Source organism: Topomyia yanbarensis, unplaced genomic scaffold (genome assembly GCF_030247195.1).
Source record: "Topomyia yanbarensis strain Yona2022 unplaced genomic scaffold, ASM3024719v1 HiC_scaffold_7, whole genome shotgun sequence".
Taxonomy (NCBI): Eukaryota; Metazoa; Arthropoda; class Insecta; order Diptera; family Culicidae; genus Topomyia; species Topomyia yanbarensis.
Window position 1 is genome coordinate 492,321 of NW_026683935.1, and position 12,148 is coordinate 504,468.

Genomic DNA, 12,148 nt, shown 5'->3' on the forward strand with positions numbered 1-12,148 from the left:
AAACACGGCTGCTGGATTTACTCTGACAGAGGGCAGATCTGCCATGATCTGCTCGTGTACCTTTGGTTTGCTCCGAAAGCATTGCACACACTGGTGAATTGTTCTTCGAGCGAGGTCCCGAATTCGAGTGGGCCAAAACTTCTCCCTGACCGATGCTATTAATAACTGCTGACCGGCGTGAAACAATTTCCGATGATAGTGACTGATGATAAGTTTGGTCAGAGGGTGCTGATGATGTAAAATCATGGGATGTTTGCGGGTTTCGGGGATGGGCGCGTGTGCTAACCGCCCACCCAGGCGTATGATTCCATCTACTAGCTGGGGATCATAACTAATAAGTATGGACGACGATTGCACTTGTCGACCTTTTGCTAAATGACTGATTTCTTCCGGAAAGCTCTCCTGTTGCGCCAACCGGACCAAAGCGGTGACTGCTTCCTCATATTCGACGAACGATAATTGACCTCTGCGTCTATGTGATACACTGCCTGCTTTAGTATTGTACACAAATCGACGAATCCACCCTGTCATGTGAACAAGGTCTGGAAATGACGAGCGTAGCGAGAAAAGTTCGTTTGGTGGCTTTGCTCGAGTGGAAAGAGTCACTGATGATTTTTCTTCTAGCAACGATTGGTCAGGTTCTAGAAGAACTTCTGTGGTTATGGGCCATGTACTGCGGTCATGACTAACCCACTGTGGGCCTTCAAACCAACGCTTCTGATATTGAAGTTGGGCGGGCGCCATGCCCCGCGAAATTATGTCTGCCGGGTTCTCCACACCGGCCACGTGATTCCAAACACCTGATCTGGTAATGTGTTGAATCTCTGACACGCGGTTGGCGACAAATGGTTGCCAACGGGATGGAAGCGAGGACAGCCAACATTTGACAATCATTGAATCCGTCCAGAAATACGCCGGCATGGGCGTTTGAATACTACAGACGAGTTTTTCGTACAAGTGACTTAGGAGTAAGGCCGACGAGAGCTCCAATCGAGGGATTGATTGCCTTTTTTTCTTTCGATCTGGATCTTCTAGTGGTGCAACCCGTGATTTCGCCGTGATCAACCGTACGGTGACTGATCCATCGGCCGATGTGCTCCGGAGGTAGAGACATGCTCCATAGGCGACTTCCGAGGCGTCACAAAACCCATGGATCTCTGAACTGACGGAGGTAGTGCTGAATCCTGTCCAACGTGGAACGTGAAGCGATTCCAGCGCAAGGAGGTTTCTTCGATATTCCAGCCAGAAGTTCTGGGATTCGGTTGCAAGTGGTTCATCCCAATCGCACTTCTGCTTCCATAGTTGCTGAAGAAAGATTTTGGCTTGTACTATCACGGGGCCAATCAGACCAAGAGGATCAAATAGACGAGCTGCATCGGCTAGGACGATTCGTTTTGTAATGGGAAAATGATCGTTCCATGTGGGTGATCGAAACATGAATCTATCGGACCGATGCTCCCACAGCAATCCCAAGGTCTTCACAGGTGAACTGGACGAATCTAACTCCAGCGTGGTGCGATCATCGAGCAAGTTTTCCGGCAAGTCTTCTAGGAGTTGTGGTTCGTTAGACACCCACTTCCTCAAGGTGAATCCTCCCGACTCGGTCAATTCTACCATCTCCTGGACCAACAACTTTCCATCTTCGATTGTGTCCACTCCTGTCAACATGTCGTCGACGTAAAAGTCTTCCTTTAGAGACTTAGCAGCATTAGGGTAGCTAGCTGCTCCTTCTATTGCCAGCGTTTGAAGGCATTTAGTTGCTAAATATGGAGCGGATGCAGTTCCGTACGTGACCGTAGTTAGCTCATACGTACGGATTGGTTCATCAGCAAAATTCCTCCACAAGATTCGTTGGAAATGCTGGTCGCTCGGCTGAACCTTTACCATGCGGTACATTTTTTCTATGTCCGCAACAATAGCCATTCGGTGGAACCGAAAACGAATGGAGATAGATAATAGATCCTCTTGGACCACGGGTCCGACCATGAGCGCATCGTTGAGGGAGATGCCACTAGTCGTTTTGCACGAAGCATCAAAGACAACACGCAGTCTAGTAGTAGTGCTGTCTGGCTTCAAGACCGCGTGGTGCGGTAAATAATATACTGGGTTTGGTTCAACTTCATCGGACACAAGCTTCATGTGTCCGAGCCGTAAATATTCGCTGATAAATTCAGTATATGGTTGCAACAACTCAGGTTTCTGGTGGAGTCGTTTCTCCAGTCCGAGAAATCGTCTTGTCGCTATGGCTTTTGATTCTCCGAGTTGCTTGATTCGATAATCTTTCTTTGGAAGAGTGACAACGAATTTCCCATCTTTATCGCGCACCGTTGTATGATCGAAAAATTCTTCGCACGTCGACTCCTCCACTGACAAAGTGCTCTTGCTGTTGCATGATTCCAGTTCCCAAAATTTTGTAAGTAGATCACGAAGATCGAGCGATGCACACGGGTACGAAATGGTTCTGGAAACTCTAGCTGTACCACTGGCTACACGACCTGATACAATCCAACCAAAAACTGTTTTCTGCAGCGTTGGTCCATCTTTTGAAAGCTTCAGTTTTCCGTCTGTAAGCAGATCATAATAATACTCTGCTCCTATGATAATATCTACCGGGCCAGGTTCGTTGAATCGGGGATCCGCGAGGTTGATGTCGTCCGGAATAGACAGTTGCTGAATATCGACAGATTGAAATGGTAAATCGGACGTGAGCTTTGGCAGGACATGAAGCTTGACGTTTTCGCAGTATGTGGAAATGTAGGTAGACCTTGGAGTTATCGTTGCTTCTACCATCGTCGTCGATTTAACGACCGATCCTCCAATTCCTGCAACTGACAGGTAGCTGGTCATCTCGGGTAAGTTCAGCTTCTGATACAGATTCGTGGTTATAAAACAATACTCGGAGCATGAGTCCAGAAGCGCTCTCGCAAACTGGACGTTTCCGTAAGGATCAATCACTCGCACCATGGCGGTGGATAACAAAACTTGTCGTGCTGGAGTGTAGGTGTTAGCAGACAATGTGTTGGTGTTTCCCAAGGAAGTGTGATCTGTGGTAGGTGGTTGGTGACAGTGTGATTGCAAGTTCGTGTGTGCGACAGGGAGTGAGTTCGTAGTGGGTGCTGTGTTGTGACTGTGTGTGGTCTGGTACTGTGGCTGTGGTTGTGTTTGTGAAGTGCTCGCTATTGATGGTCTGTTCTGCGCAGATGATGACGGTATAGATGATGCAGCTGCTCCGCCGTTCGTCGCTCCATTGTGCAGAAGCGTGTGATGTTTCTGCCTACAGTATTGGCAAAAACCCTTTGTACAGAATCGAACCATATGCGATGGAGAGAGACAATTTAAACACAGCCCACGACGCTTTACGTGCTCGTACCGCTCAGTGACCTTCATCTTTTGGAACCTTTGGCATTTGAACGCAGAATGGGGACCTTCCCCACAGAATGGACAACGATTGGCAGCTTCAGTTGTCGCGTGAGAATGACTGACGGTGAAACGAGGTTTCTTCATCTCTGTCTGGCAGGGTTTGGCTGGGGCAATCGACTGAAGTACAGCACAGTGATTGCGAAGAAAATCGACTAACTCATCATAGGTAGGAACCTCCTTAGAACAATGGTGCGATTCCCAATGGCGGAGAGTAACAGAGTCTAGCCTAGAGCACATCATGTAGACGAGGATGGTACTCCAGTTCTGAGTGTTTTCGCCGATCTTATCTAACATTTGCAGATTCCGGTCATACTCACTGAGCAGATGGCTCAAACCGTCGTAACATTCGCGTTTCATTGGTTCCACAGCAAAAAGTGCATCAAGGTGAGCCTTTACAATTAGTTTCTTGTTTTCGAAACGTTTCTGGAGCAGATCCCACGCTATTTTGTAGTTCGCCGCTGAAATCTCTATAGTACAGATTTCCTGCAGCGCGTCGCCTACAAGCGATGACCGAAGGTACGTGAATTTGTCTATCTCTGTTAGTTGGTGGTTGCGGTGAATTAGGCTTATAAACATGTCTCGGAACGTGACCCAATCTCGAAGTTTGCCTCCAAAATTCGGGAGTTTAATTTCTGGCAGCTTCACCTTCGAGAAAGCACTGGGAGTTATTGGTACTGGTGCAGTTGATGACTCCGAAGACGTTGAAGCATGGGCCGTTGGGCCAAGCAGTCGCTGCAATGATGCCCTCAACTCGCAGTAAGTGTCTTCAGCTTGCTGTATGACAGAAGATTGTTCAGCTTCCCGCCTTTCACTGAGTGCTGCTAGTCGAGCCTCACGATTGCCTGGGTCTTCCTTCGACTCTTGTCTCTCCTTCTCCTCTGCATCTTCCATGATCATATCTATTTTCCTTCTAATTGTGTACATCTTCTTCATTGCACCTTCTAGCATCTCCAATCTGGTTTCGACATGTGCTTCATGCTTCTCTCGCTTGAATCCCTTGATGAACTGCTTCACACCGTCGAACGTGCTTCGAATCTGTCGCTGCTGCAACTTTAGATCCTTTAGTTCACTTGACATTTTTAATTTAATCACTCTCGAACCACTTTTCAAAATCTATTTAATTAGTTCACTCTCTAAAAATTCAATTCACACTGTAGTCTATGTTTAGTTTCAATATTATTCTGAAGTTCACTATTTTCCACTCACTTCACTACGACCGAAATACCTCCACGTCCGCGCTTGACAGAAACAGACCGTATTAAAGTTGACAGCAGCAAGGGAAAACAACCGAGCGAACAACAACCAATCAGAAAAAACCAGCAGATACCAAGACCAACCGTCAATCGAACTCAAGGGCTCCGAAAGTCACATGCAATCAAAAAAGACCGTAGATACACACCATTTTCAAATTTATTTTTGGGTCAACCAACATGCTAGCGTCACACCACAGATCATGCAAATTACTTCCCTTTATTTCGTTGATCCCAGTTGGCATTGAGTTGTCCTACGTCCTTCCTGAGTCACAAGTGAGATGATCGCCGAAAATCCGCTTTTCAACACGTGGCTCGTTGATCACCGAATACTGCCTAACAGCAGCCGTTGTCTTCACGATGCACAATGGCCGTCGCACTACAATGGGACCCGCGCGTGCCCACGCTGTTCGCAATGGCGTCGAAGCACTGACGCCTTTGAACGTTCTTTGTCTTTTCCGACTTTCCCACGGTCCACCGGTCCAAGAATCCGGTTCGAAGGACCAAAAAATGTTCGAGAATTACCTTGGGACCGAGGGAAACAGTAGTGTCGGTCTTCAATTTAATTACAACTACCACGTGTGCGAAGGTGAAACTTTAACAACGAACTGAACTGGGAACGATTTCATCCAGTTTCACTCACGGTGTTGTCCGGCGGATTTTAGCTACTGTTACTGAACTAATTTAATTTCACTGTCACAGAACTTCGGTATTGAAAAATCACGATGACTTCTAGTCAAAACTCTATTTTATTGCTCGACTGATTTATTGAGTAAATCTAATTTGATGCAGTTTCAACAACGGGTGTATTTCGACTAACTCATTTTACTATATTGAACGATAGCGATCTCGAGTGGTGAATATAATAAACGATCATGTCCGAAAGCTACTGGTTACTACCTGCTGATAACGATCGGGTAATGTGAAACAGTGATAAGCGCTGATACGGGATAAAAAGAGAGATGACAATTATAGATTTGTGGATCCCGTTTGGTTGCCAGAATCTACCCTTTTCTTTAGGTTTGAACAAGGTGATCAGAATCAAAGTCAGCATGTCTAATCAATTCGCTACAAAGGTGACTTTGATCTGCCAAAACCAAATCAATTGTTGATAGATTCCTTACAGACGAATAGCACGTAGGAAACAAAATTGAATAATAACCAGCAGAGCAATTATTTAAGAGTAGTTTACCGTTGGAATTGCTTCGAGCATTATTCCAGGATCGGTATTTGGCGTTAAAATCACCGATTATGAAGAATTTCGACCGATTTCTTGTTTGTTTTGTAAATCTCCTTTCTTGAAAGGAGTTTTTGTAAATCTCCTTTCAAGAAATTAATTTGCTCGCCAGTGTACTGAAAAGGCAAATAGGCTGCAATAATAAAAATGATACCGAAAGCAGTTTCAACTTCGATACCCAAACTCTCGATCACCTTGGTGTCAAGAGACAGACAGGTGTAACAGAATGTTTGATCCTGTGATTAACCGCTATTGCGATTCCTCCGCCGGATCCAACAATTCGATCAAAACGATGAATAACAAAATTAGAATTACTCTTCAATTTAATATTTGGTTTTAAAAAAGTTTCGGTCAAAACGGCTATATGCACATTATGTATCCTCAAAAAGTTGAAAAATTCATCTTCGCACGTTTTTAATGAACGAGCATTCCAATTTAATAAATTTCTAGTCAATATTAAACTTTAATTTCATTACAATTTTGTTAGCAAATTCCCACCCATCTTGAAAATCTTCAAACATGGAGGTAGAATTTAACATAGCAATCATCATAGGTAACATAGATTCTTGCAAGTATTTTAATGTTTCTTCCGTTGCGCTACCTAGTTCCATTGGACTAAAGGAAGCGTTGGGTGCAAACGATTTTGTAGGCGTGGTAGCCGTTATTTTGGCCTTGTTACCTGCCACTGAAGCATAAGATGACACACCATTGTAGGATGGTGTGATGTAGATAGATAGAGAAGTTGTTAATCTATTTTAAAGCGGATTAACACGTTTGGGCTTGTTTTCTTGAAGTGTACATGAAGAAGTAGGTAAATTGTTTATTTGATGTTTTTGTTGCCTAGAACGAGAATTTATAATTTTTTCTCGAACAGGACAAGCCCAGAAATTCGATATATGGTTTTCGTTACAATTAGCGCATTTGAAACTTTTTTGTTTTTGTTTGTACCGGACAAGTATCTTTTGTGTGCGATTTATCTCCACAGATCATACATTTGAAATCCCAAAGCCTTGGCATCTACGACACTGGGTCAGATTTTGCATTCTGCCTCCATATCGTCTATAATGTTCCCACTTTACTCGCACGTGGAACATAAAACGTGCTTTTTCTAATACTTTTAAATTATTAACCTCAGTACGGTTAAAATGAATTAAATAAAGCTCCTGGATAATTCCAAACGTACTGGCGTATTATCGCCGCTAGCCTGTCTCTTCATAAGAATAACTTGTGAAGGAGAAATCTTTCAATTCGTTGGATATTTCATCCAAACTTTGACCTTGTGGTAACCCTTTCAAGACAGCCTTGAATGGTCTATCTGTCTTGAATTCACATGAATAAAATTTATATAACTTCTCCGTAAGATACTGGAGTAGTCGTTTGTGGCCAATCAATTCCTCCGCTGTAACTCGACATTCTTCACTTCGGCCAATCTGAAAAGAGACTTTCACGTCCAGAAGGAACGTCGAAAGCTCAGTTCGAAAGGCTTTGAAGTCGGAGATCATCACTGTTATAGGCGGAGGTGATTGCGTTTTCTTCTCATTGGCATTATGCACAATGCGAGAAAATTTACAAATTTCATCCGCTTCACATTCGGATAAAACATCAAATAAGTTGCTGCAATCAATTGAATTTTCGGGTGGAGAAGATACCCTTTTCCATTTAGTTTTAATTTTTGGCACACGGCCTTTCTGGGATTACCCAAGCATGTTGGAAGAATTAAATATTTAACGTTAACACTATAGTTAATAATGGAGTGACCTCATATTTACATTGTTTTTGGAGCCTGTTCACTTCGAGACACTTTCTTCGACAGTTCGGTGATGCAGAAACCAACTGCAATTCTATGCGATGTGAACTGTATTGGACATTCTATTCGTTAGGATGGGAAAGATCAATTATAATTCATGGTGGTGTAAAAGTCAATTTAATTCAACGCTTGGTCTCGTTCGGATGATGAAGATTGTTCTGTATCATGATTTCAGCTGTAGATATTCAGTCTGAAAGGTTAAACGGGTTGATAGATAATGATGATTTATAGTGAAACTGATTTACATTTATTGTCAGATGGTGCCTAACGTGGTAGATTGACTGGGTAATGGTTCGTTGCCTGGAAACGGGATCACTTGCGATAAACGATCATATTTTAAGAACGTAGCAGATCCTATTATCATTCGATTAAGCGGTGCTTTGGAAGAGTAATACTTGCGATAAACGATCATATTTTAAGAACGTAGCAGATCCTATTATCATTCGATTAAGCGGTGCTTTGGAAGAGTAATATTTGTGCTAATATAAATTTTATGTTACACTTTTCATTCAAGCGATCTTCAATACTATGCGCCTCCATTGGGCTATGCAAGCTAAGTTTGTACTTGTTTGTCTTATCTGTGGCTTAGCTCCAGTCACATGTATGGTTCCATGCATTTAATACTCTATTAGGTTACTAATTCATAATCATCTACCCATTTGTCTTTACAGGATTGCAAAGAAGAGGAAGATAAACCGGATGCTCACGGTCACGGTATCAAGCTAGGATGGATCGAAGGTGTACTAATACCATGTCTGCTCAACATCTGGGGTGTAATGCTTTTCCTGCGGCTCAGTTGGGTAGTGTCGCAGGCTGGCATCATTCATACTTTGATCATCATCGTCATCTCCTACTTGGTGTGCGTAATCACCGCCCTGTCGCTGTCGGCTATCTGTACAAATGGACAGGTCAAAGGCGGAGGAATCTACTATCTGATTTCACGCTCTTTGGGACCGGAGTTTGGAGCATCTGTGGGTATAGTGTTTGCCTTCGCGAATTCGGTAGCAGCTTCGCTGAACACAATTGGATTTTGTAATTCTTTGAATGATCTGTTAAGTACGTTTCGAGCACAGAAGACAAAACAGAACTTGTAATCGGAAGTCTTCTTTTATTCCAGAATCGTTCGGGACAAAAATCGTTGACGGTGGCGTGAATGACGTTCGAATTGTGGGAACTGCTGCTATCATTGTTATGGTTGTAATATGCGCAATCGGGATGGAATGGGAGGCGAAGGCACAAAATATCCTGGTAGTTACAATTGTAGTTGCCATTTTCAACTTCATGATCGGCGTGATAATAGGACCAAGATCCGACAACGAAATAGCACATGGTTTCATGGGATTTTCGACGCAAGTTTTCACGGAAAACCTGAAACCGGACTACCGGTACAGCGAAAACGTGAACCAAAACTTCTTCACCGTTTTCGGAATATTTTTCCCCAGCGTTACAGGTGTACAGGCTGGAGCAAACATCTGCGGAGATCTGAAGGATCCTGCATCCGCGATTCCCAAGGGAACATTGCTGGCTTTGCTGATCTCAGCTATATCCTACATATCTTTTGTGTTCTTCGCTGGAGCTGCCGCTGTTCGAGATGCTTCTGGAAATATAACAGACCTGGTTAATGGAACTTTTGTTTCCTGCACTGCAGAAAATGTAAGTTGTTTTGAAAAATGCAATAAACTTTTATTCAATTTCGTTTTGTTTTGCAGAATTGCGACTATGGCTTACACAACGACTATACAGCGATGCAGTTGATGTCACTCTCCAGTGCCATCATTTACGCTGGATGCTTCGCGGCAACTCTCAGTACCGCTTTAACAAATCTGCTTTCGGTTCCCAGGATTATCCAAGCACTCGGTATTGACCGTATCTATCCAGGCCTTATCTTCTTTTCCAAAGGATACGGAAAGCACGGAGAACCCTATCGCGGATATGTACTGGTGTTACTAGTATCCGCACTGTTCGTTTTGATTGCAGATATCAATGCAATCGCTCCCATGATTTCCAACTTTTACCTGGCTTCGTACGCTCTGATCAACTTCTGTACTTTCCACGCGGCCACCGTCAAACCACTTGGATGGCGACCAACGTTTCGTTTCTATCATCCCTGGCTCAGTCTAATTGGTTCGATACTATGCGTCGCAATAATGTTTATGTTAAATTACACTTTTACAATCGTCACAATAGTGATCATCTTCATTTTATACCTGGTAGTTGTCTATAGAAAACCGGACGTTAATTGGGGTTCCAGCACCCAACAACAAACCTACAAAAGTGCACTCTCGTCCACGTTAAAACTACAAACCATTGGAGATCATGTCAAAAACTATCATCCCTCGGTACTGGTTCTGACGGGTAATCCCATGAATCGTCCACCTCTACTCGATCTAGCGAATCTCATCACGAAAAACCACTCTCTAATGATAGTGGGAGACATCATCAAGGAACGACTGTCCCATCGGAAGCGTCAGGAGCAAAATTCGCAATGTACCAAGTTTCTGGAAGTTGGTAACATTCGTGGATTCTATCAGCCTATAGATGGACTCTCATTCGAAGAAGGTGTTCATGCGTTGATACAAACTTCCGGTGTTGGCAAACTTTCGCCGAACATCGTTCTAATGGGTTACAAATCTGATTGGATGACATGTCCGGTAAAGGATCTACTAACGTATTATAATGTTTTACAGTAAGTATTATAATTACCATTGCGAAGGTTTTCAACGTTACATTATTTCTTTTAACAGTGATGCCTTCGATTGCCGTATGTCAATTTCAATTCTACGTCTTCAAAATGGATTGGATTTCTCTCATTTGCAAACCGAAATCGTCTCTACACCTAGTGTCGTGCCGGCTAGCAATGGAAGCAGCAACAACTTCCACGGGATATCTACTATTGCTGTAAATGGGCTTAAACCTTCTCAAAACCTAATGCACATCGATTCCAACCTCAATCTCGAATCATATGCAGATAGCAACCACACAACGATGACAACTCCTCAGCCATGTAAGTCTGCCAAAAGTAGATGATTCAACTAGATAAGTTAATTCATTGTCAATTTTTGTATAATGCAGCACCTCTGCCCAACCAACAAATGCAACGGTTAGCCCGTGACAGTATAGTGTACTCTACACGTGGTGGTTCGTTTGTTTCCAAGGAGATCCTAGATCGTTTGAGTGTTTTCCAGCGCAAGCAGCCCAAAGGAACCATCGATGTTTGGTGGCTTTACGACGACGGCGGTCTCACGATGCTAGTTCCGTACATCATCTCGATGAGATCGAAGTGGTCTCAGTGTAAGATTCGTGTGTTTGCTCTAACGAACCGACAGATGGAGCTAGAGGTCGAAGAGAGAAAGTAAGGTCCAATGATAGTTTTTTTACTCCTATAAACAAAACTGATTCCCACCTCCGTCTTCCAGCATGGCAAATCTCCTCAAGAAACTACGAATCAACTATTCCTCGCTCATCATGTTACAGGGCGTTACAGATTCTCCACGACAGGAAACTGTCGATATGCATCAGCGATTGCTGCGAAACTTCGGGGACAATGATGCCACCCATATGCCGATTAGTGAAACGGACAGGCTTGCACTGCAGGAAAAAACAAGCCGACAGCTGAGGTTACGTGAAATGCTGCTGGAGCATTCCAGCAGTGCAAACTTGATCGTTATGTCTATGCCTATGCCTAGATTGGTGAGGGTTAAGTTATAGAATGTAACTTGAAGTTCGATAATTGAAACTATGTTTTACAGGGTACGGTATCGGCACCACTCTACATGTCCTGGCTTGAAATGCTGACAAAGGATATGCCTCCATTTTTGTTAGTTCGGGGTAACCAGACGTCTGTTCTTACATTCTATTCCTGATTTGTAAGTTGTACTTAGTAGAATAATGCACCAGAAGTATTATTTAATTCTTATTTATATATTCAGAAAAGTATTATTTTTAGATAATAAAACGTTATGAAACAGAACATATTTTAGATTTAATTTATCCTTTTCATTAGAATCCACACAATAAACAGTTTCCTAAATTTTGCCAAATGTATGTTTCTACTCGAATTTAAATGTACGGTATCCATTGCTTAAAATGAAAATAGACGATGCCCACTTTAAACACCCATTCAGACGTTGTTAAAACTATATAGCTCTAAGCTGCTTTCTATTTTCAGCCCGTAGTCAAAATCTGCCAAGTGTGTAAAGTTTTCGTCGGTCGAGCCTTTTTTGTAAAAATGTAGGATTCACAACGATAAATATAAAAAATAGGACGGAAGTATTTATGATCAAATAACGACGGAACGAACTCATTCGGACGAGCCGGTTTATCAACTCATGCGCAGTACTATCACAGCAGAGAGTTACATCTAACACCTCTTCCATACCAAGACCGTGGAAATGTTAGGCGATTTCTCCTGTCGAGTATATGCAGATTTGTACT

The 12,148-nt window shown here is 43.0% G+C and overlaps 1 protein-coding gene across 2 annotated transcripts in view; it reads left to right on the top strand.

Moving 5' to 3' along the window:
* Positions 1–11,693, top strand: part of LOC131696081 (bumetanide-sensitive sodium-(potassium)-chloride cotransporter-like) — a 47,448-nt gene extending 35,755 nt beyond the window's left edge. Inside the window, exons 1-8 of one of the 2 annotated variants that reach the window (XM_058984616.1) lie at positions 6,275–8,315; positions 8,386–8,770; positions 8,832–9,367; positions 9,424–10,400; positions 10,459–10,718; positions 10,787–11,066; positions 11,131–11,404; positions 11,464–11,693. In XM_058984616.1, coding sequence (XP_058840599.1) covers positions 8,491–8,770; positions 8,832–9,367; positions 9,424–10,400; positions 10,459–10,718; positions 10,787–11,066; positions 11,131–11,404; positions 11,464–11,577 — 2,721 coding nt within the window. In that variant the 5' untranslated portion in view covers positions 6,275–8,315; positions 8,386–8,490 and the 3' untranslated portion in view covers positions 11,578–11,693. Of the gene's footprint in view, positions 1–6,274; positions 8,316–8,385; positions 8,771–8,831; positions 9,368–9,423; positions 10,401–10,458; positions 10,719–10,786; positions 11,067–11,130; positions 11,405–11,463 lie in introns of those variants that run through there. The other variant, XM_058984614.1, reaches the window with a different exon arrangement.
* Positions 11,694–12,148: the final 455 nt, after the last annotated feature.